This window comes from Myxine glutinosa, chromosome 8 (genome assembly GCF_964187855.1).
Source record: "Myxine glutinosa chromosome 8, kmMyxGlut1.1, whole genome shotgun sequence".
Taxonomy (NCBI): domain Eukaryota; kingdom Metazoa; phylum Chordata; class Myxini; order Myxiniformes; family Myxinidae; genus Myxine; species Myxine glutinosa.
The window spans coordinates 111960028-111985187 of record NC_136268.1 but is presented as its reverse complement, the minus strand read 5'-3'; the positions used below and the strand labels follow the sequence as shown (position 1 = coordinate 111985187).

General features: G+C 45.4%; 1 protein-coding gene across 1 annotated transcript in view; it reads right to left on the bottom strand.

Annotated features, from left to right (window-relative positions):
- SPOCK3 (SPARC (osteonectin), cwcv and kazal like domains proteoglycan 3) overlaps positions 1–25160 on the bottom strand; it is a 573699-nt gene that overhangs the window by 226041 nt on the left and 322498 nt on the right. The window contains exon 6 of the mRNA XM_068125117.2: positions 1844–1967. Within this exon, the coding sequence (XP_067981218.2) occupies positions 1844–1967 (124 nt within the window). The remainder of the gene's footprint in view (positions 1–1843; positions 1968–25160) is intronic.

Sequence of the window (25160 nt, the reverse complement as noted above, 5' to 3'; positions counted from 1 at the left end):
AGCCTTGCGGGCCCCATGACAATCTTCTCCATTTTGCCCTATTTTCTGCATCTCCCCTTGTTAACCCACTTGCCCGCATTTCTTCTTCCACCATCTTTAGCCAAGTCTTTCTCGGTATTCCCCGTCCTCGACTTCCTTATCCATTCATTTCCATCACTCTTCTCAACCAGTCACTTTCGTCCTTCCTCAACACATGACCAAACCATCTCAACCTGTTTCTCTTCACAGCATCCATCACAGGCTCTGTTCCCATCATCTTTCGCAATTCATCATTTGTCTTCCTCTCTCTCAACGATACTCCGCACATCCACCGAACCATTCACATTTCCACCCTATCCAGCCTTCGTTGCTGCTCTACGTTCATTGCCCATGTCTCACTCCCATAAATCATAACACTTCTCACACATGCAGCATACACCTTTCCCTTCAGCTTCAGTGACACTCCCCTCCTCGTCAGCACGTCACTCGGTTCGCGAAACTTCTTCCATGCACATCTCACTCCAGCAACCGTTGCCGAGTCTGATCCACCTTCTCCATTCAGCATGTCTCCGAGGTAGCAAAATGTTTTAACACCGTCCAGCTTCATGCTGTCTCCAAGATCCAACTCAACATTTCCTCCATCTGCAGCTCCCTCTGTGCACACCTTACACTTGAATGTAGCTGCCATGCTGGTTAATGACCCTCTCAGACCACTACATTTTTGATGAACCCACTCAGCGCACATTATACATTGAATGGAGTTCAGTCCGACACCCTTCCTGCACACAGCACAGGGCCACTTCCCAGTTTTTTCCACCTCACCACATGCTTTACCACTTGCCATCACCTTAATCTTTCCGATATTCACCTTCAGACCTTTTGTCTCCATACATTCCTTCCACTTGTTCCTCTTCTCCTTCAGTCCATCCATACTCTCCCCAATCAACATCAGATCATCTGCATACAACAACTCCCACGGTAAGCCCTCCTTTACGTTCCGAACCAGAACCTCCATCGCAGCTACAAATAGTACCGACCCATGATGCACTCCCACCTTCACCTCAAACTCACCACTGTTCCCGTCCTTCGTCCTTACAGCTGTGCGCGCTCTTTTGTGCATTGCCATCACTACTCTGATCAACCATTCCTCCACTCCTAACTTCCTCAATGCCCATGACACTACTTTGTGTGGAACCCTATCGAATGCTTTCTCCAGATCAACAAACCCAAGAAACAACTTATTCCTCTTCTCCATGTACGTCTCCTGCAACTGCCTTACAATAAAAAGCACGTCTGTCGTTCGTCTTCCTGGCATAAATCCAAACTGCATTTTGTCAATCTTCACTTTGTTATATTCAAGGTACATACAATCAAGGTATTTGGTATATACAGGCCATAATAATATTCCTTGGTTATAGTTGGAGAGAGAACCAACGACGTGTCTCTTTATTCATATGTTTATTTTATAACTTGCGAAAATCGACGATTTTTCAAGTATATTGGTTGGTCTTGTTCAAAATTTCTTTCAAAAAGGACAAAAATTAGAAAGTGCATTTCCAAGAATGTGCCTTAGCAGATTGCCCATCAAAAGTGGGCTGACAAGGTTCCTCCTCTTCTCCGAGTGTGAGTGCCAACTATTGTAATAAATTGATGGCCCCAAATGAGAAAGGAAAGGCAGTAAAGATGGTTAATTTAATGAAGATCATATCCCAAACTGGGGTACATAATTTTGTTCTCTATAATCCTGATTAATTCAATATCGGGGAATTGGGGTTAGAGTTCATTATTTTAGCAATCCAATTAAGCAAGAAAATAAAAAGGTTAAAATCCACTGAAGCAAGGGTTCGTCTTTATAACTCATTACCAGTGAGGAGTATGTGTGGTCATCCGAACCGCAGACAGGAGATGGAGTGCCAACACGGCAGTGTTTGCACGTCGTCACAGACATGGAAGCGATAGGTTTTGGGCTTTCCTTCAACTTCTTCATGCTAAAAAGGGCAGGAGGAGACAAATTTATGTTCAGTTTGAGCTTGAACTCAGTGATAGATAGAGAATATGGTAATGTTAGGAAGACATGCGACACGTGCCAGGATGGAAGGTTATGGGAAACAAAAGAACAAGCTTTAGCTTGAGTCAGCCTGATATGATCAAGCTAAATGCATGAGGAAAATTCAATCAGAGATATCGAACATCATAACAAAACAGGGCCACAAGAACCTAGAGAAGTGAATTAATGCAAGTGCATCGTTTCTTGTTCATTTTTTAAAAATCTTGAACAATCATCAAACTTGTGCTTATACAAGCTTCTTTATGAATCCCAGCTCAACCTTTGCAGCAGTGGCACAGCCCTTTCCAACCATGTGTTTTTGTGCCAAATACTCAAAACACATCGGTAATTTAAGAGATCAGTGAGCCAAATCGACAATAAGTGCTACAGTTTTGTAGTTAGAGGACATTGCTGGGAAAGAAATATTGCTTCATTGTGTTATCGTTATTTGAGAACTACACCAAGAGATGTGCATGGTTGTGTTTCTCCACGTTGTTCTTTAAGGGAAATTTGCACTCCCAAAGGACATTTTTGAAGCACAATGCACTGCCAGTGATACCATGACCCAGTTGTGATGATAATGACGAACTCACCTGCACCCAGTGATGAATTTCTGTTATTGTCATACAATTTAATATATGTGAGGTGCAGGCCAGTGGACCTTTGACCTGCTCAGCCACATTGCTGCAGTATACTGTGGCTCAGCACAGCTGGCAATAGTTAATTAGGGCACACAAGGGGGAAAATTGTTATCCCTGCAGTAGCAGCTGATAAATATACTTCTGGCTTGTTTAAGAGCAAGGTTGTTTTTCTGGTGATTTCAATATTGTCTTCTTCTGGGCAGGAATTTCTTTTCTAAGCATTTTCGCCACCGCATCATTTGCGGTTGCTCCATTTCTGCCCGCTCGGGCATTAAAATAGAAAAGGAGCCGATTTCATGGTGACGTGCTGTTACTGGATAAAGTGTGAGGGGTAAAACAGCACGCACCATCTTTGGAGATCTGAAATGTTAAATAAACACAGGTATTTTCAAACAACTAAATGAGTTCCACTACTCTTCACACTTTCCTGGAGGTCTGGGAGAAACCTCAAATCGGTAGTTTTTGGAAAGGTAAGTAACAAACGGCTTTGCAATGTCCCAAATGGAACCAATTTTACGAGCTCAATTTTTGGGTCTTTGCCCTTTGGAGAATATCACATAAAAACACCTTTCAAAAAAGAGTTATGCCAAAAAATACTGTCTTGTAAGGGAAAGATGCATTCAATCCGTTCACCAATGAAATTAATGCACCGTGAGTCATGCAGAAAAGTCATAGCCAATATTGACCTCATGCTGTCTGTGCACCTTGCCACATGTGGCGAAAGTCAGGATTAGGTGAGAAAAGAGATTTCTGAGGAGGTTAACTTGAAAAGCGTTAACGTGCTTCGTTCATTTCCCAAGAACTGCAGTTGCTTTGCTACAGATTTGCAAACTGAAACACTATTCCATGGAGTAGTGACTTAAACTCTCCAAGATAGTGCAGGCAGTGGTGAGGCTGTAAAAGAGTACAGAGAGGGGTGAGTGCAGGCAGAGATGGGGCTAGAGTGAGTGAAGGCAGAGGTGACACCGGAGCAACTACAGGCAGGCGTGAGGCCGGCGAGGGTGAGCATGGGTGAGGCAAGAGTGAATGCAGGCAGGGGTGAAGCCGTAGTGAGTGCAGGCAGGCGTGAGGCCGAAGCGAGAGCAGCCCAGGGTGTGGCCAGGGAAATGGTTTATATTGAGGATGAAACTATAAAATATGTAAACTCTTCATTCTGCAGGAAGGATTGTACATGTAGAGTTGTGTGTTTCCCCACCAATCATTTTGAAGGAGCAAAAGTAATGGAATTGAGAGATTAAATTATATTGTGCCAAGTCATGTCAGGAAGATGTTGGCAATAATACACACAAGAGCAAATGATGTGGGGAAGGTTTACTCAGAGGATTAAAAATAATAGGTACAGGATATTGGGTAGCCGACTGAAAGCAAAGGTAATGTTTTCAGGTATTCTTCCGAGAATAGGAAATAGAAGAAAAGTCATAAGTAAAGCAATATATGCAAATCTATGGCTGAAAGAATGGTGTAGGCAGCAAGGTTTTGAGTTTGGGAAGCAATGTGAACCATTTTGGGGCAAAGGGAGTGTTTCCAGAATGATGGCCCAAGTCTAAAGAGAAAGTGGGCAGGAAGGTTTGCAGTGGGAATTGAGGAGATAAGGCTTTTTTAGGCTAGAGGAGGATGGAGAGGCTATAAATGAAGGAACTGCTACTGATAACATGGTTGGTAAGGCCAGTCAGCAAAAATAGTTACAGGAAGGGAAAAGTTTTTATTTTCAAGTTATATACTCATGCCATTGCCAATAAGTTAAGTAATAAGATGGAAAAGCTTGAAGCTAAAGTAAATTGCAAGGAGTACAACATTGTTGCAATAAGTGAGACTTTGTTTAAGGAGGAGAGTCATTGGAAGACAGGATAAGAAGTCTCCAAGATGTATACACTACATGGCCAAAAGTATGTGGACACCTGAACATCACACCCATATGTGCTCGTCAAACATCTCATTCCAAAATTACGGGCATTAATATGGAGTTGGTCCCCCCCCCTTTGCTGCTATAACAGCCTCCACTCTTCTGGGAAGGCTTTCCACGAGATGTTGGAACATTGCTGCGGGGATTTGCTTACATTCAGCCACAAGAGCATTAGTGAGGTCGGGCACTGATGTTTGGCAATTAGGCCTGGCCCCCAGTCGGCGTTCCAATTCATCCCAAAGGTGTTCGATGGGGTTGAGGTCAGGGCTCTGTGCAGGCCAGTCAAGTTATTCCACACCGATCTCGACAAACCATTTCTGTATGGACTTCGCTTTGTCCACGGTGCCATTGTCATGCTGAAACAGGAAAGGGCCTTCCTCAAACTGTTGCCACAAAGTTGGAAGCACACACTCGTCGAGAATGTCAATGTTTGCTATGGCGTTAAGATTTCCTTCACTGGAACTAGGGGGCCTAGCCCGAACCATGAAAAACAGCCCCAGACCATTATTCCTCCTCCACCACACTTCACAGTTGGCACTGTGCATTCAGGCAGGTAGCGTTCTCCTGGCATCCACCAAACCGAGATTCATCCATTGGACTGCCAGATGGTGAAGCATGATTCATCACTCCAAAGAACGGATTTCCACTGCTCCAGAGTCCAATGGCGGTGAGCTTTACACCACTCCAGCCGACGCTTGGTATGTGCATGGTGATCTTAGGCTTGTGTGCGACTGCTTAGCCATTGAAACCCATTTCATGAAGCTCCAGACGAACAATTGTTGTACTGACGTTGCTTCCAGAGGCAGTTTAGAACTTGGTAGTGAGTGTTGCAACTGAGGACAGACGATTTTTACACGCTACGCGCTTCAGCACTTGGTGGTCCCGTTCTGTGTGCTTGTGTGGCCTACCATTTCGTGGATGAGCTGTTGTTGCTCCTATACGTTTCCACTTCACAATAACAGCACTTACAGTTGACCGGGACAGCCCGAGCAGGGCAGAAATTTGACGAACTGATTTGTTGGAAAGGTGGCATCCTATGACGGTGCCACGTTGAAAGTCACTGAGCTCTTCAGTACGGTCCAGTCTACTACCAATGTTTGTCTATAGAGATTGTATGGCTGTGTGCTTGATTATATATTCCTGTCAGCAATGGGTGTGGCTGATATAGCCGAATGCACTAATTAGAAGGGGTGTCCGCATACTTTTGGTCATGTATTGCATGTGTTGTAGGAAAGAGCAAAATAGGAGGGGTTATTGGAATCTTGGTAAACGACAATATTGTATCAAGAGAAAGGGTTGGCAGTGAAGTGAGAATTAATGTTGAAGATTCTATGTGGATAGAGATCAGAGATTGTAAGAATAGTAAGAGACTTGTGGGATGCTTTTATCGGGTACCAGGTGTGAGGCTTGAATCATTGACTATGGAGGATTTTAAATTGCCAGGGTTAGAAGGGGTCCATGAACAAGGAAAGAGCAGAGCAGATATGAGGATTTTCTCCATCTCGCTTTGTATTGCTTTTTAATCCAGTTTATAGATAAGTCCACGAAGGGGTAGAGGGCAGTGGGTGCAGTTTGAGCTCTTTTTCAGCAATTATCTCAATATAGAAGAAGAAATGGGGGTAGGAGGGCATTTAGGGGCAAGTGATCATAACATAGTGTGTGAAAGTATTCTGTAAAGAGTTAGAGTTTGGGAGAGTAGAGTAAGGCTATTAGATTTCAGGAAGGCAAACTTTGAGGGTATGAGGATAGTTAGGTGTGCTCGATTTGGACAAATTACAGAAGGGCAATTACCATCAGTAAAATGGGCAACCTTCAAGGAGTAAATGAGCAGTGTATAGGATAAGTATATTCTAGTGAGGTGCAAACTCAGATGCAAGACAGAGACCAGGGTGGTTGAACAGAGAGATATGGAGTGCTATTAAGGATGAGTGGAAGGCATGTATTAAGTATAAAATAACAAGACAAGCAAAAAGGGTAATATGACAAGGATATGACCAATAATATTAAACATAATAGCAAGGCATTCCTTTAGTACATAATGGGTAAAATAACAGGGTAAGACAAGTGTGGGTTCATGGAGGAATAGCAGAGGGAGAGATTGGTTAGTGATGAAAGTGAGATGGCAAGCTTGGTAAATAGTTATTTTGCTTCAAGAATTATGCATGAACTGTCAGGGGAATTGCTAATAGCTGATCGAATCGATCTAGGGGATGGGGAAAGGCTTATATAGGAGTTTCAGTTAGGAGCTAGTAAAGGAAGTTAAGAAGCAACTAGGAAAGCAAAGACAAGATAAAACTCCAGGAACCAACAATATGCATCTGAGAGTACCGAGGGAGGTCGAAGAGCAGGTAAGTGTGATGTTATTCGATATCTTTAACAGCTAATTGGAGTCAGGATGGATACCAAGGATTGGAGAGTAGCAAATGTAAAACTCGGAATTAAGAAAGGATCCAGAGAAGACCTAGAAACTATGGACCAGTTGATTTAACTTCAGTTGTAGGGAAGGTTTCGTACATTGGGTACTAGTTCACTGGTAATTCCCTGTTTGTCGTAAAAAGGCGACAAAAAGGGTTGGCGGCAGGAAGGGCATCCGGCCGTAAAACATTGCTTCAAAAAGGGGACCAAAAAACAACAACAACCACGGTCCCGAAAAAGGCCAACCCCCGCTTGCAGGGAAAAATGGCCTCTAAAGGTGTTTTTTTTTTTTTTTTTGTAGGGAAGGTGTTGGAATCATTAATTAAGGATTGGATGGGGGAACCATTTATATAAATACGTATAATAAAAGGCAATCAACATGGATTTACAAAATGGAGGTACAATTCAACAAATTTCTTGGAGTTATATGAAGTAGCTTCTGATTGCATGGACCAGGGAAGTGCAGTGGATGTAGTATATCAAGACTTTCAGAAGGTATTAAAGAAGTTACAAAGTTAGGACTTGTGATATGACTGCTTGAGGAGCTAAATGGATTGAAAATTGGATTAATGGCTGTGAATGAGAGGATGTTAGGCTGGGAGGTTGGACGCAACTTGGGATACCTTAGGGGTCAGTATTGGGACCATTATTGTTCATAATTTACATCAGTCATTTGGACAACGATTTAAGAGTCAGCTTCCCAAATTGCAGGTGACACAAAGCAAAGGCAGATAGCAGAAAGGGGGTGATAAAATTCAGGAAAGTCTCGATATTTTTTTATAGATTGGTCAAAAGATTGGAAAATGCATTTTTGTAAGGTGCTGTGACACAATTGTGACACAACATTTGTGCAATGTAAGGTGCTGTGGATGGGTAAGAGCATTAAAAATAGGGACTATATAATGCAAGGGGCAGTTTTAAAGTGTGATGCAGAGGGATCTGGGGGTGGTAATAATACAGGCTGTAAGCAGACAGCACAGTATGTATTAGGCTGCTATAGGTAAAGATAATCGGGTTTGAGGTTGTATATGCAGGGGGTTGACTTACAAATGTAAAGAGGTAGTGTTCATAATGTATAGGAATTTAATGAGGCAACATGGAGAATATTGTGAACTGTTTTGGTCACCACATCTGAGGAAGAGCGAGGGTTCCGCTGAGAGCAACTACATTGATTCAGCGAATAGCTAGGCAAAACTACAAGGAGCAACTGAAGGAGACAGGACATTTTACATGAGAAAGGAGGCAATGATATAAGGGGATGTGATGGTGATGGTTATGATGATGAAGGATTCAGACAAAATAAGCAAGGAAGGGTTTTTCGGCAGAATGGCTAGTGGCAAGAGCAGGGGCCACAGTTTCAGAGTAAAGAAGAGGAGAGTTATGACAGTAATAAGGAAGGGGTTCTTCACTCAGAGAGAAGTACTGTAAATGCATGGAATGGTATCTCGGGAAATATATTAGCACTATAAATATGTAGATAGGTATAAATTTGAATTAGGCAAATTTAATTAGATATTTGAATTCGGTAATTTGAATGAGATAAGCATTGGGGATAAAGGAGTACATGGACATTGGCAGTAATGGTAGGTAGCTGAGGTGTGGATGGGTGATTATATATTTGTGTCATGGTTGTAATGTCTATGAGAGGGTCTTGTCAAAAGGTGAATGGGATATCTGCGTTTGCTCAAGGGTATTGCATGCCTATGAAAACACAGAGCAAGCTCTTTGCCATTTACCTTGTGTAGCTTTTCTTAGTTGCTTTATGCAGCTTTCTTTGGCTAGAAGATATATATGTGTATATGTATGTATGTATGTATATATGTGTATATATGTGTATCAAAGAATAAGGTTCTGGCAACCAAATTTCAAAAGTGAATTAGTTTATTCGGATGTCGTACCTATTGGTCAAGCAGTAGAAGTTGCTTTCGAGTCTGATGCCTCACATGGCAAAACACTCCAAGAGGCAGGTATAATTCCACACCATCATATCATTGATTCGGAGAATCAGGAGAACTTCCTTGGCATACATCTGCAGATCATTTGCTCTCAAACTCCCTGTCACTCCCAAGTATGCTTTTGAAGTTTCTCACCAGCGTAATCTCTGGCAAATAAAGCCGTGCACAACTATCCACTAAAAACAGAGGGTGGTGAACTCATTTGCTCAAGACATTTTGTGGTGGCTGGTGGAAAATGCAAAGCATCTCTTGGATGTGGCCGTGAAGCACATCACAGGGAGTGATGAAGCTATGAGCATTCACAACCACTTTGGACGCTGTTTCTTGTTCAACCCTATCTTCTTCTTTCGTGTATCATCAGATGGCCAGCTCAGTGTCGTGCAGCCATGCCCTCGTCTCTGGTCCTACATCGAAGAGGCCGGCTTCTGAAGGTGGTCTGTATAGGGGGCAGGTGGTAATTATGTGTTCGGCAGTCTGCTCAGGCTCGCCGCACTCGCACGCGGCGCTGTCTGCCAGGCCCCACATCTTCAGCGATGATTTGAAGCGGCCGACCCCGTACGTAGACGGTTCAGCAAGGTCCGTTGCAAGCGTGGTAGGTCTTATCAGAGCTGGAGCCTATCAGAGCTGGAGTCGGGTGAGAAGGTACCAGTTGAGTGAGAGGGTTCCAGAGTTGCTTGAGAGAGACGCGTGAGAAGGTACCGACGAGAGGGGAAGGACCTGGAGTGCGCAACGAACTGGCATCTTGTTCAAGGGAGAGAGCGTTGACACGAGCCATTTGTTATAGACGGAGCGTCCCAGTCCCATCGCTATATGCAACGTCCGCTCGCGGTGAACGATACGCGCTCGCTGCCTGCCAGGGTTTTCCCGCCACGACGCGAGTCGACTCCTGGAGCCGGACCTCGATGCCTACCATCTGCCTGAGCCTTCTCATCCCTTCTTCCAGTCATTCCTGCTTGCCATTCCCTGTCGTGTGAGTCTGTTTGTCTGTCTGGGGCGTTGATAACATAAGACTGCTTAAGGCTGCCCTGTGTATCTTCTTCTTCTTCTTCTTCTGTATATTACTTGCGTTCCTCCTCTTCTTTGGTTTTGTAAATAGTTAATAAATGTCTGGTATTCCTTACTTTGGTTTCTTCTTTCCCCCGATCGCTTTAGTCCCTTCTTTCGATTGAGTACCTGTGGCACGATTCGGCCAACAGCAATAGTCGGGTTTAGTCCTTTGTTAACGGCTCGAATCGCGGATTGCTAAACCGCTCAGCAAATACCATCTTGTCCGTGGTTCGAGCGGTACTTGTCTCCCTGTTTTTCAGAGGGATTGGTAAAGGTATTCGGGAGAACACCTTGACCAATAGCCCTGACCAATTTCACCCCGCAAAAGAGCGTTATAAGTACCAGGACCAGAGACGGCCAGCTTAACAGGCCAAGGGGATTAAACCCCCCTTGCTAAGGGGAGTGCCGTCTCTGAGATCCGTAACAATTGATAGGTAGGCCGACCTACCTATCAAAGCGGCCGACCCCCGTACGTAGACGGTTCAGCAAGGTCCATTGCAGGCGTGGTAGGTCTTATCAGAGCTGAACTCTATCAGAGCTGGAGACTGCAATGTGTAACCAGGTTGTGGATAGTGATAGTCTTCGACTACCTACCATTGTCAAACAGAGAAATACAGGCATTCACTTTTGCAAGGACAACTTCGAAATGAATGAGGAAACTCCTTCTGGCACTGGTACTACACATTCATCTCGTGGTATTGTGATGCAGGAATTCATTGGACAGAATCCATCTCTACCTCAGTGCTCTACACAATCAAAAACAAACAAGAAGGGTGAGTTGAATACAGTGGTGACAAAAAGTTTGTGAACCCTTAATAATGAATGATCGTTTTAAGGCCATTTTCCCCGCCAGAGCGGGGGTTGGCCTTGTGGGCCCCATGACAATCATGGTTCCCTGGTTGAGGCAATGTTTTTATGGTCGGATGCCCTTCCTGATGCCAACCCTTAGTCACCTCTTGCAATGCGCAGGGATACGGTGTACCTATACTAAGCAGGGGTACAGACCAGGATCATTCATCCCAGCAAGCTGGTACTCAATTTGCCGACCTTGGAAGGATGACAGGCTGAGTCAACCTGCTGGTGTTAATTCAGCGATCGACCAGGATTACGAACCCAGGATTCTAGGTATCCCAAGCCGGCACCCTAACCACTAAGCCAACACCAGGCTAATAATTCTCTGTATTTCTGCATAAATTTGACATAAATGTGATCAGATCTTCATCTAGGTCCTAATGATAGATAAAGATAACCTGATTAATATAATTCCTATTCTATCCAGCACTCTGCTTTGTTATTTGAAACAAATACAGTAGTTTATTTTTGGTCTAAACTCTCAACTTTAATATAATTTCAGGGCCTGCTTTGGCAATGATCAGAGAGAAAGCAAACAATGAGTCATGAGTCCCTAACAAAGGCTAGAATAAAACAATTTGCAGGACTTTATTCCAGAATGAATGCCTGAATAAGGTATTTTTCTTTTGCTGTTTCGACTAATGAGATTTCAGACTCCAATGCACACTCGGTACTGTATCACGTCACAAGGTTATTGTTGCAAAGTCGACACTACAACCTATGTGGCTCTTACATTGTGAAGATAATGTAACTACATCTTTCATCCTGTTGCCTGGCAAGGTTGGGGCAGACCTGGAATTGACCAACCACTGGAACTGACCAATCAGGCCAACCCTAGCAGGGTTGGGTCAGACCTTATGTGTCTGGTTGAAGGTTCACTTTTCGGTTTATTTAGCACAAGTTGACATTGTGTGATCACTCAAAAATACATAGAAAGACCGATTTTAACTGACAACATGGATCAAAGTTTGTTGTTGAAAGTTTGTTGATCGAGGACAAGTTGCTTTTTTTGCTGACCCAGTTTGTTAGGCTTTCAATCAATATGAAGCGAAAGACTAAAAAACAATCTCTAAATATTAAAACGATAAAAATATGGGTGTCGTGAAATTCCTATCGTTTGGGCAATACAATAAACCCACACAATCTATATTATAATAGCCGTAGATGATTCTGTCTGTTGGATGTCTGTCCGGGGTGTGGCTTACTCGGTTTGCAGAGTAGCTCCACCCATAGCTCCACCCATTCTGGGAGAGGCTTCATATAAACAAATATCCACCATTTTATTAACTCGCATAGCTTTGAGGCCTGTTTTGTAGGCCCGTGGTGTCTTGCTCTCTCTCCCAGTTTTATTTCAAATCAAATTCGATATATCATTTCATTTTTCACAGTCGCTAACATAGTTTTAGACTCGGTTGAAAAAAAACGGGAAGAAAATCAGATGAAAGTTGCCGTTTATAGAACGAAATGAATTCTCAAAGGCCTGTAACTTCAAGGCCATTGAGTCTCTCTCACGCCTTTATCTCCAATCTAACTCACCATCTGATTTCATTTTTATCGATGGTTTTAGACTCGGTGTCAGCAATAATTGAGAACATTCCACACACGCGGGAAAATGCAGATATATTTTTCAAAATCGCGTCATGATGTATCTATCATACACCGCCCAATATGACACCGACGGCAACGTGTCGACATATATTTAAAATTCGCTTTTGCTTTTCCGTTAAGATATATTACTTTTTCGTTTGATGACAGTCGTCACAAAAACGTCAACAATGATGCCGACATATATTTCTTCGTTTTTATTTCATTCATCATTATTATGCGGAAGTTAAATATGTTTCAGGAAATTACCGAGAGATATTTCTTCGTTTTTTAAAATTAGTTATGTGCGCATACACTTTAAATAGGTTTATTTGAAATCTTTAATTTTCCACAATATAATTTACTTGCCATTTATCATTTCATGATTACGAGACACTTCCTCTTGAGAATCGTGACAATTCATGCGCTGCGTGGAAACTTCTATTTCCAAAATGAATGAGACGATCGATGAAGAACGCAGACTTGAACAGGATGTAGCAAGAAAACGAATGAGACGGGCGAACGAGTCCATCGACGAACGTCAATGCAAACTTGAACATGATGGAGCAAGAAAAAGAACGAGACGGGAGAAAAACGAGAGAAACGAGATGGGGAAAAGCCGATTGGAGAGGAGAGTGAGGAGCAATTGGAGAGGAGTGTGAGGCGCGATTGGAGAGGAGTGTGAGGGATTGGAGAGGAGTGTGAGGGATTGGAGAGGTGAGGGATTGGAGAGGAGAGGAATGTGAGGGATTGGAGAGGAGTGTGAGGAACGATTGGAGAGGAGTGTGAAGGATTGGAGAGGAGTGTAAGGGATTGGAGAGGTGAGGGATTGGAGAGGAGAGGAATGTGAGGGATTGGAGAGGAGTGTGAGGCACGATTGGAGAGGAGTGTGGGGCGCGATTGGAGAGGAGTGTGAGGGATTGGAGAGGAGTGTGAGGGATTGGAGAGGTGAGGGATTGGAGAGGAGAGGAGTGTGAGGGATTGGAGAGGAGTGTGGGGGACGATTGGAGCGGAGAGTGAGGGCCGATTGGAGCGGAGAGGAGTGTGAGGATGGATTGGAGAGGGGTGTGAGGAGGTATTGGAGAGGAGTGTGAGGAGGTATTGGAGAGGAGTGTGAGGAGGTATTGGAGAGGGGTGTGAGGGGTTGGAGAGGGGTGTGAGGGCTTGGAGAGGAGTGTGAGGGGTTGGAGAAGAGTGTGAGGGGTTGGTGAGGAGTGTGAGGGGTTGGCGAGGAGTGTGAGGGGTTGTAGAGGAGTGTGAGGGGTTGTAGAGGAGTGTGAGGAGGTATTGGAGAGGAGTGCGAGGAGGTATTGGAGAGGAGTGCGAGGAGGTATTGGAGAGGAGTGTGAGGAGGTATTGGTGAGGATTGTGAGGAGGTATTGGAGAGGAGTGCGAGGATGTATTGGAGAAGAGTGCAAGGAGGTATTGGAGAGGAGTGTGAGGAGGTATTGGATAGGAGTGTGAGGAGGTATTGGAGAGGAGTGTGAGGAGGTATTGGAGAGGAGTGTGAGGAGGTATTTGAGAGGAGCGTGAGGAGGTATTGGAGAGGAGTGTGAGGAGGTATTGGAGAGGAGTGTGAGGAGGTGTTGGAGAGGAGTGTGAGGAGGTGTTGGAGAAGAGCGAGGGATTGGAGAGTGAGGAGCGATTGGAGAGGAGAGTGAGGAGCGATTGGAGTGGAGAGTGAGGCGCGATTGGAGAGGCAAGTGAGGCGCGATTGGAGGGGAGTATGAGGAATTGAAGACGAGTATGAGGGATTTGAGAGGCGTGTGATGGATTGGAGAGGAGTGTGAGGGATTGGAGAGGTGTGTGAGGGGTTGCAGAGGAGTGTGAGGGATTGGAGAGGAGTGTGAGGAGGTATTGGAGAGGAGTGTGGGGAGGTATTGGAGAGGAGTGTGAGGAGGTATTGGAGAGGAGTGTGAGGAGGTATTGGAGAGGAGTGTGAGGAGGTATTGGAGAGGAGGTATTGGAGAGGCGTGTGAGGAGGTATTGGAGAGGAGTGTGAGGAGGTATTGGAGAGGAGTGTGAGGAGGTATTGGAGAGGAGTGTGAGGAGGTATTGGAGAGGAGTGTGAGGGGGTATTGGAGAGGAGTGTGAGGAGGTATTGGAGAGGTGTGTGAGGAGGGATTGGAGAGGAGTGTGAGGAGGGATTGGAGAGGAGTGTGAGGAGGTATTGGAGAGGAGTGTGGGGAGGTATTGGAGAGGAGTGTGAGGAGGTATTGGAGAGGAGTGTGAGGAGGTATTGGAGAGGAGTGTGAGGAGGTATTGGAGAGGAGTGTGAGGAGGTATTGGAGAGGAGTGTGAGGAGGTATTGGAGAGGTGTGTGAGGAGGTATTGGAGAGGAGTGTGAGGAGGTATTGGAGAGGAGTGTGAGGAGGTATTGGAGAGGAGTGTGAGGAGGTATTGGAGAGGAGTGTGAGGAGGAGTGGGATTGGAGAGGAGTGTGAGGAGGAGTGGGATTGGAGATGCGTGAGGGTGGAGAGAGGAGAGTGTCAGGTGGAGAGGAGTGAGGATCACATATTATGTGAAATAAATAAATTGTGTTCATTCCACCATTTCTGGATGTGATGAATTGCCAGTAACCATTTTGTAAAAATGAATGTGCAGCATCTAACTCAATATGTCGAAATGTCACACACGTCCATGCCCGTGGGGTTCCCACGGGTCACCCCACGATATTTCTTCGTTTTTATTTCAATCAACATTATTATCAGGAAGTAAAGGTTCACATGTTCATTTCACGTGTGCAAAAACAAACTCCATTTCACGTGTGCATGGACATGAAACACAGACGGGAAATTGCTAAGAGATATTTCTTCGTTTTTATTTCATTAGTTACTAGCAGAAGTACCCAGCGTTGCCGGGCGGGGGAGGGGGGAAGGGCACGTACACTTTAAACATGTATATACATGTGGGACGTGTGTGTGTGTGTGTGTGTGTGTGTGTGTGTGTGTGTGCGCGTGCATATGTGTGTGTGTGCGCGTGCATATGTGTGTGTGTGTGTGCATATATGTGTGTGTGTATATATATATGTCTGTGTGTGTATGTGTATATGTGTATGTGTGTGCATGTGTGTCGGTGTACATGTGTGTGTACACGTGTGTATGTGTGTGTATATATGTGTGTGTGTGTTTTTGTGCATGTGTATATATGTGTGTGTCTGTATGTGTGTGTGTGTGTGTGTGTGTGTGTGTGTATGTATGTGTGTTTGTGTGTGTGTGTGTGTGTATGTGTGTGTGTATGTATGTGTGTGTGTGTGGGTGTACATGTGTGTATGTGTATGTGTATATGTGTATGTGTGTGCATGTGTGTCGGTGTACATGTGTGTGTACACGTGTGTATGTGTGTGTATATATGTGTGTATGTGTATATACATATGTGTGTGTCTGTATGTGTATATATGTGTGTCTGTATGTGTATATATATGTGTGTGCATGTGTGTGGGTGTACATGTGTGTGTACGTGTGTGTGTACGTGTGTGTGTGTGTGTGTGTGTGTGTGTGTGTGTGTGTGTGTATGTATATATGTGTGTGTGTATGCATGTGTGTGTGTGTGTGTCTGTGTGTGTGTATGTGTATATGTGTATGTGTGTGTATATGTGTATGTGTGTGCATGTGTGTGTATACATATGTGTATGTGTATATGTGTGTATGTGCATGTGTAGGTGTACATGTGTGTGTACGTGTGTGTGTGTATGTGTATATGTGTGTATGTGTATATGTGTATGTGTATATGTGTGTATGTGTATATGTGTATGTGTGTCGGTGTACGTGTGTGTGTGTGTGTGTGTGTGTGTGTGTGTGTGTGTGTGTGTGTGTGTGTGTGTGGGTGTGTTTGTGTGGGTGTGTGAATAAGAGAGAGACCGAATTGTGAGATACAGAAATGAAAAAACGATGTGTGTTTGTGTGTGTGTGTGTGTGTGTGTGTGTGTGTGTGTGTGTGTGTGTGTGTGTGTTATTGTGAAACTGCATGTGCAGGTGCAGCATCTAACTCAATATGTCGAAATGTCACACACGTCCATGCCCGTGGGATTCCCACGGGTGACCCCGCTAGTGATATATAATGCAGTACCACTGAAAACATGACCTTTCTATCAAAAGCATCAAGGAGTTTCGACAAAATCATCTCTAGACAGCGACATTAGGAGAGATAATTCTACTTTTATAGCAATTACCTGGACGTTAGTATACAATGGATAAATCAACAAAGTAAATGGGGTTTGAACCTGCAATTGTAGCATCATGAGATAAGTGCTCAGATGGAAAGGCCAAAAGGACTATGACAAAAACAATATTTAAAATAGAGCGCAAATGCTTTTGAAGACCTCATTGCAGAGCAGCCTTCCTACTCTTCCAAGCAAAATGTGTGCTTTACAAACATCGTGACTGTGCTGTTTGAATCTGCAATGAGCTAACAAGCATTCGGCCATGATCTATCATGCAGGCAAGTGGCCATGAGCATTCAGACTCAAATACCAGTCTGTCAAGGACAATCCCAGTCATTTCACACTGTGGTATCACCTAAGAAGGATGCTTCGCAACTTCCAGCTAGCTGTGTGTGCCTCTGGCATTTTGCACCATGGTTTCCAACTACATCATCAAAATGGACATTTTTCTGCTCACCAACTGTCAGTTTATCTTTCCAGGTGTATATCATCCAAGCACCTCACTTATAGATATTTTCCCACTGTGCCGCATGAGGAACCAACTTAGAACATGATGCTTTATTTCATTTTAGTCTCATTTTTCACTTCAGCGTCTTATCGACATGTTCTTCCAAGTGACCTTTTGTACACTAGTCAAACAGGCCTTCCCCACGGTTTTCCCTGAGTCCCTTAAGTGGATAATATAAACAAATGGATAAATCTACAAACTCGTAGCTTGGAAATAGCAAGCGATATCTCGGTTGGACATATTAAAGAGCAACCTTGTGTTTCATATGCTATTTAGATAATATTAGTTTTCTGCATTGCAATATTGCTTTTGTTATACAGTACGTATAGTACAAGGAAACTTTTTTTTTTCTTTTTTTTTTTTGTATACAAGATCGAGCCTCGTGAAAGAGCGAACATTAATCACACAGAAAGACAAACCGACACATAAAACATAATTATAACATAGGGAGCGGTAGACAAGATGGGGAGAGAGGGGGAAGGACACAAACACAACATTTGAGAGCAGGGACCGAGAGACATGGAGACATCGAGAGATCTGAGAGAGGGCGAGGGCTTTGGGGGGGGGGGCATGGGAAGGGGGCGGTGGGAGAGGTATAAAACATATGGACACTGCCAGGACTTCCAGGAAAGAAGTTGGAATTTCAAACAAGGTGGATCTGGGGTGAATTAGCGGGGGTAGAAAAGATCAAGGTTTTGGATGGGGGAAGATAAGAGATGGTGGTGAACAGCTGTTTTAAAGACCTGGAGGGAGGAGTGGGATTGAAGGGAGTGAGGGAGTTTGTTCCAGAGGCAGGAGAAAAGAGGAATGAAAGAGTGAAGGTGAGCAGAGAGCCGAGATTTCGGCAGTTTAACCATCAGAGGGTTGCTGGCAGATCTTGTGCGACCTGTAGGAATATTTGGGGGACAGAGCACAGAGAGAGCTGGGGGTGCAAGGCCGGAGAGGAGTCGGTATAAGACAGAAAGACCACCTACCTGCCTGCGGTGAGTGAGTGAAAGGCCCTCAGAGATAGCTTCATCGCGGGAGATTCCAATAATTCTGAAAGCTTTGGTTTCAACAGCGTGAAGCCGAGCTAGGTGTGAGGCAGGAGCACAGGCCCATAGGGGAGAACAGTATTCCATTGAGCTGCGGATGAAAGCCTTGTATGTGGTGAGGAGCTCAGGTGTGCCGAGGAAGGACTTCGCACGACGGAGGATGCCCAGTCGGCGACTGGCTTTGGAGGCCAGCTTGGAAATGTGGTTTTCCCAAGAAAGATCATGGCAGATAGTGAGACCCAAAATCTTGAGCGACAGAACTTCTTGGAGAGGATTGTTGAGAAAGTAGATGGGAGGGTTGTCCAGTCGATCTTTTCGGAGAGACATAGTAAGATTGTGAGATTTGTCAGGATTGAAAGACATGTTCCACTTGTTTGACCAGTCTGTGATTTTGTCCAGGTCTTCAGAGAGTGAGGAGGCAGCAGACTGCCGATCTGAGGGAAGAGGAATGGAGCGGCAGAGAGTGGAGTCATCAGCAAAGAGATAGAGAGGATTTTCGAGAGAGTCAGAGAGATCATTGATGAAGACCAGAAAAAGCACGGGGCCCAGAACACTGCCTTGGGGAACTCCAGCCTGAACAGGAAGAGGAGATGAGAGAAACCCATTCAGGGCCACACGTTGACGACGACTAGAGAGGAAGTCCACCAGCCATGCATGGAGATTTCCATGGATACCAAAGGAGGAGAGTTTGGTGAGCAGAGCGGGGTGCCAGACCGTGTCGAAGGCACGTGATATGTCGAGGGAGACAGCTCTAATTTCCTGTTTGGCATTGAGGACCTCCATCCATTGTTGAGACAGCAGAAGCAGCATGTCCAGAGTAGAGTGACCTGGTCTGAAACCAAATTGATGATCAGAGATCAAGCCATTGGAGAAGAGGAAAGATTTCATATCTGAAGCAATGATGGATTCCATGACTTTGCTGATAATTGGGAGAAGGCTGATTGGTCTGTAGTTGCTAGGATCTGTTTTTGCACCTTTTTTGTGCAAAGCGGTGATGTTGGCTGATTTCCAAGCAGATGGCAGTTGACCTTGAGCAAAAGAGAGGGTGAAGAGAACAGAGAGAGGGTGAGATAGAGCAGCAGAGCAGGATTTTAGGACCCGTGGGCTGATGCCGTCGGGTCCAGTTGCAGAATCAGAGTCGAGGGTTGACAGAAACTTTTCCACCTTGTCAGGAGGAAAGGACACTGAGTCCAGGAGCAGCAGGGTACGACTGGGTATGGTGGGTACAGAGAGGGATGGGTTTGGGACACAAGATTTAGAGGCAAACACAGAGTTGAGGCATTCAGCTTTTTCACGTGTGGAGTCAGCTGTGTAGCCGTTTGAGGTAAGGGAGGGGATGGAGGGGGAACAAACACCAGAAACGGATTTGACCAGACGCCACCAGGATTTGGAAGAGGGAGACAGATAAGAGAGTTCGGTCTTGAGAACGGAGAGATATTGTTTCCTGGCTCTCCTGAGGGTGGACACACACTTGTTTCGGGCTTTGTGAAAGGAAATGAGATTTCCTTCCGTTGGATTTGCTTTCCAGGAGACGAAGGCAAGTTGTTTCTGGGCAACAGCCTCACCACAAGATTCCGTGTACCATGGACGGGAGGAAGGGTATGACAACTGAAGACTTCCGTTCCGGTCTTGCTGGCGACGGTTCGTTTTTTCGCAGGTCTCCATGCTCTCCATCGAAATCGAAGTTAAGTCATTGTTCCAATTTGTATTTTCGTTATAACTGTATTTCTTTTATGGTGTATGTACGTATATTGTCCCGTCAAAGATTTTCGGTGCAAATCTTTCATACCTGTATTGAAAAATCGCGTTAATTCGTGTCGTCTCGAGGCCCTGTACAGTGTACACTGTACAACCTTGAGGCTTTGTTTTTCTCTCAGCGCCTGTCGTTTGTGATCCAATAACTTTCGTTCTCTGTTTTCGCAGTCTTTCCAGTTTCCACCCCAAAGCCTACTTCCTTATGTAAATCTCAACTCAAAAAAAAAAAAAAAAAGACATTACCTTCTCTGTGCTCATTCGTTTATTCTTTCTTATTCGTTCGTTCGTTCTTCGACCACGTGTTTCTCCCCCATTTCCCCAGATAGATTGTCAAATTTCAATTCGTTATTTTATCGTCCATGTGATATTGTTTGATTATAGTTAGTTTTGGTTTGAATTTCCTGTAACTCGTATTTAATTAATCGTGTTCTGCTCCTCGTGTGTGGCCTTGTACTGCAGTTGTACCCCCGTCGGTGTTTTGTTAACTTGTGTGTTTTGCTTGGCTCTTGGTTTTTTCCCTTCTACCCCGAACATAATACTGTCTAACGTTCTAAATCCCCACCCCCCCCCCCCCCCCAAAAAAAAACAAAAAAAAACCAAAAACATTTATTTTATTTTCTCCACGTGTACTGTTGTCTCATCCTGTATTTTCTGTCCAGGTGTGCTGTTCGCCCCACCCCCATTATCTCCTTGCCATCCACCGTTTGCCCTGTTCACGTGACTCGTGGTGGTCCCTCTCGGCTCTCCACTCTTAAAGGTTGGTATTTTTGTGCATATAAGATTGTTCATAGTTCTGTTTAAATATTTTTAAATATGTTTAACCTTTCCCCTTCTGTTTTTTATTCAGTGGTATATTACAACACGCTGTTTTTCTTCCTATTTAAAAGGCTTTTCTCAATTTCCTCTCCAACTCATTCCACTTCAAAAAAAAGAAATTCAATATCTTATACGTCTCCCTCACTACATGGTCTAAATTCACATTCATTCCATCCCTCCTCCATCATCCTGAACCGGATTGCTAACTTGAAAATCACAACAAACCCAATTTGTTATCAATGTTCGTCTTTCATTAATCATCCACTTTCTAAACTCCCCTCTTGCCCCTCCCATCCAAATCCCCCCCCTTGCACCTACACTCCGAAACTTCCCCCTTGCCCCTCCACTCTTAAACTCCCCCCTTGCCCCTCCACTCCTGAACTCCCCCCTTGCCCTTCCCCTCCTAAACTTCCCCTTTGCCCCTCCCCTCCTAATCCCCCCCCTTGCCCCTCCACTCCTGATCTCCCCCCTTTCCCCTTCCCTCCAAAACTCCCCCCTTGCCCCTCCCCTCCTAAACTCCCCCCTCACTCCTGCCCTTCAAAACTCCCCCCCAATCCCTCCCATTCAATTCTCCCCACATACCATTCCTCTCCAATTCTCTCTCCTCCCCCCTCCTCCTCCAAGCTGCCTCCTCCCCACTTTGTCTCCCTTCTATCTCATACCTCCACCCCCCCAAACCTTCTACTTTCCTCTGCCCCCCCTCAAACAACCCCTCACTGTGCCGCATCCCTTCACCAGCAAACCTTTCATCCTCCTCATCCTTCCCTTTCTTGGAACTCTTCTGCAACATCTGAAACACTATCAACTGCTCTCCCTACCTCCCCCTCTCATCCTTCATCTTACCCTACTCCTCCCCTCCCCTGTCCTGTACCCGATGCTCCCCCTCTCTCTTCATTAACGGTATGGACCTCAAACATCCGGGGCCTTCGCTCAAACCTGACTGATCTCTCCATACAGGTTGCTTCTGACAATCCAGACTTGATCTGCTTAACAGAGACTTTCCTCCTTCAAGATGTCTCTGATTCCTTAATATCTCTTCCTGGTTACTCCCTCCTCCGGTATGATAGACCTGAGCCTCGGCCTGGTGGTGGGGTGGCTATCTTTGTCAAAAACTCTCTTCCTCACTCTCCTTGCACTGCTCTCTTTCCTCCTCACCCGCAGGAGTACCTCTGGTTACGGCTTCCTCTCCGCTCCCACCTTTTGTTCATATGTGTTCTGTACCGTCCCCCAAACAGTGATGACTCCATCTACATTTCAATGTCTGACAACATGGACCAACTTCTATCCACTCATCCCAACTCTCTCTTCCTCATATGTGGTGACTTCAACTGTCATCATGCCACCTGGTTGGGTGTGGGTTCCTCTCTCACTAGTCATGGCACCTCAGCAAAGGACTTCTGTGACTCACTGGGATTGACACAATCTGTCAATTTCCCGACCCGGATCTCAGCCAATGGAGTATCTTCTCTTCTAGACTTGGTTATGACAAACTTCCCTGCTAATGTCTGCTGCTCTTCTTCTGCTCCAATCGGTTCTTCTGATCATGTGCTTGTCAAAGTGGACATCTCTCTGGCCATTCTCAGAGAGCCTCCTCAGCGTCGACGAGTCTGGCATTTCACTCAGGCCGACTGGGACGGTCTTCAAGCAGCCATCAATCGTCTGGATTGGTCTCCCATCTCCACTGCCTCTGACATCAATTCTTCCTGGGAATTCTTCCAAAGCAAACTGATCTCTCTCATGCACAGATTTATCCCATCTCGCCTTCAATTGTCTTACCCTTCCTCCCGTCCATGGTACACTGAATCTTGTGGTGAGGCAGTTGCCCTGAAACAACTTGCCTTTGCCTCTTGGAAGGCTAATCCAACTGAAGGAAATCTCAGTTCCTTCCACCAAGCTCGGAACAAGTGTGTGTCTACCCTCAGGAGTGCCAGGAAGCCCTATCTCTCCTCACTCAAGAATGAACTCTCAAACCTGTCTCCTTCCTCCAAATCCTGGTGGCGTCTGGTCAAATCCGTTTCTGGTGTTTGTTCCCCCTCCATCCCCTCCCTTACCTCAAATGGCCACACAGTTGACATCGCACGTGACAAAGCCGAATGCCTCAACTCTGTGTTCGCCTCGAAATCCTTAGTCCCAAACCCATCTCTCTCTGTTCCCACCTTTCCCAGTCGAACCCAACTGCTCCTGGACTCTGTGTCCTTCTCTCCTGACAAGGTGGAGGAGTTTTTGTCAAACCTCGACTCTGATTCTGCAACTGGACCAGACGGCATCAGCCCACGGGTCTTAAAATCCTGCTCTGCCGCTCTATCTCACCCTCTCTCTGTTCTTTTCACCCTATCTTTTGCTCAAGGTCATCTGCCAGCATCCTGGAAATCAGCTAACATTACCGCTTTACACAAAAAAGGTGCAAAAACAGATCCTTGCAACTACAGACCAATCAGCCTGCTCCCAATTATCAGCAAAGTCATGGAATCCATCATTGCCTCGGATATGAAATCTTTCCTCTTCTCCAATGGCTTGATCTCTGATCATCAATTTGGTTTCAGACCAGGTCACTCTACTCTGGACATGCTGCTTCTGCTGTCTCAACAATGGATGGAGGTCCTCAATGCCAAACAGGAAATCAGAGCTGTCTCCCTTGACATATCAAGGGCCTTTGATACGGTCTGGCACCCAGCTCTGCTCACCAAACTCTCCTCCTATGGTATCCATGGAAATCTCCATGCATGGCTTGCGGACTTCCTCTCTGGTCGTAGTCAACGTGTGGCCCTGAATGGATTTCTCTCATCTCCCCTTCCTGTTCAGGCTGGAGTTCCCCAAGGAAGTGTGCTGGGCCCTGTGCTTTTTCTGGTCTTTATCAATGATCTCTCTGACTCTCTGGAAAATCCTCTCTATCTCTTTGCTGATGACTCCACTCTCTGCCGCTCCATTCCTCTTCCCTCAGATCGGCAGTCTGCAGCCTCCTCACTCTCTGAAGACCTGGACAAAATCACAGACTGGTCAAACAAGTGGAACATGTCTTTCAATCCTGCCAAATCTCACTCTCTTACTATGTCTCTCCGAAAAGATCGACTGGACAACCCTCCCATCTACTTTCTCAACAATCCTCTCCAAGAAGTTCTGTCACTCAAGCTTTTGGGTCTCACTATCTGCCATGATCTTTCTTGGGAAAACCACATTTCCAAGCTGGCCTCCAAAGCCAGTCACCGACTGGGCATCCTCCGTCGTGCGAAGTCCTTCCTCAGCACACCTGAGCTCCTCACCACTTACAAGGCTTTCATCCGCAGCTCAATGGAATACTGTTCTCCCCTATGGGCTGGTGCTCCTGCCTCACACCTGGCTCGGCTTCACGCTGTTGAATCCAAAGCTTTCAAAATCATTGGAATCTCCCGCGATGAAGCTATCTCTGAGGGCCTTTCACTCACTCACCGCAGGCAGGTAGGTGGTCTTTCTGTCTTCTACCTACCGACTCCTCTCCGGCCTTGCTCCCCCAGCTCTCTCTGTGCTCTGTCCCCCAAATATTCCTACAGGTCGCACAAGATCTGCCAGCAACCCTCTGATGGTTAAACTGCCGAAATCTCGGCTCTCTGCTCACCTTCACTCTTTCATTCCTCTTTTCTCCCGCCTGTGGAACAAACTCCCACACTCCCTTCAATCCCTCTCCTCCCTCCAGGTCTTTAAAACAGCTGTTCACCACCATCTCTTATCTTCCCCCATCCATAACCTTGATCTTTTCTACCCCCACTAATTCACCCCAGATCCACCTTGTTTGAAATTCCAACTTATTTCCTGGAAATCCTGGCAGTGTCCATATGTTTATACCTCTCCCACCCCCCCCCCCCTTCACATGCCTCCTCCCCTTCACATGCCTCCCCCCCTTCACATGCCTCCCCCCCAAAGCCCTCTCCCTCCCACAGATCTCTCGATGTCTCCATGTCTCTCGGTCCCTGCTCTCAAATGTTGTGTTTGTGTCCTTCCCCCTCTCTCCCCATCTTGTCTACCGCTCCCGATGTTATTTGTTTTATGTGTCTGTTTGTCTTTCTGTGTGATTAATGTTCGCTCTTTCACGAGCCTCGATCTTGTATACAAAAAAAAAAAAAAAAAAAAAAAAAAAAGACGAGATGGGATAAATCTGTGCATGAGAGAGAGCAATTTACTTTGGAAGAATTCCCAGGATGAGTTGATGTCAGAGGTGGTAGAGATGGGAGACCAGTCCAGATGATTGTTGGCTGCTTGAAGACCGTGCCAGTTGGCCTGAGTGAAATGCCAGACTCGTCGACGCTGAGCAGGCTCCCTGAGGATGGTCAGAGAGATGTCCACTTTAACAAGGACATGATCAGATGATCCGATCGGAGCAGAAGAAGAGCAGCAGACATTTTCAGGGAAGTTAGTCATAACCAAGTCCAGAAGAGAAGATGTTCCGTTGACTGAGATCTGGGTCGGGAAATTGACAGATTGTGTCAGT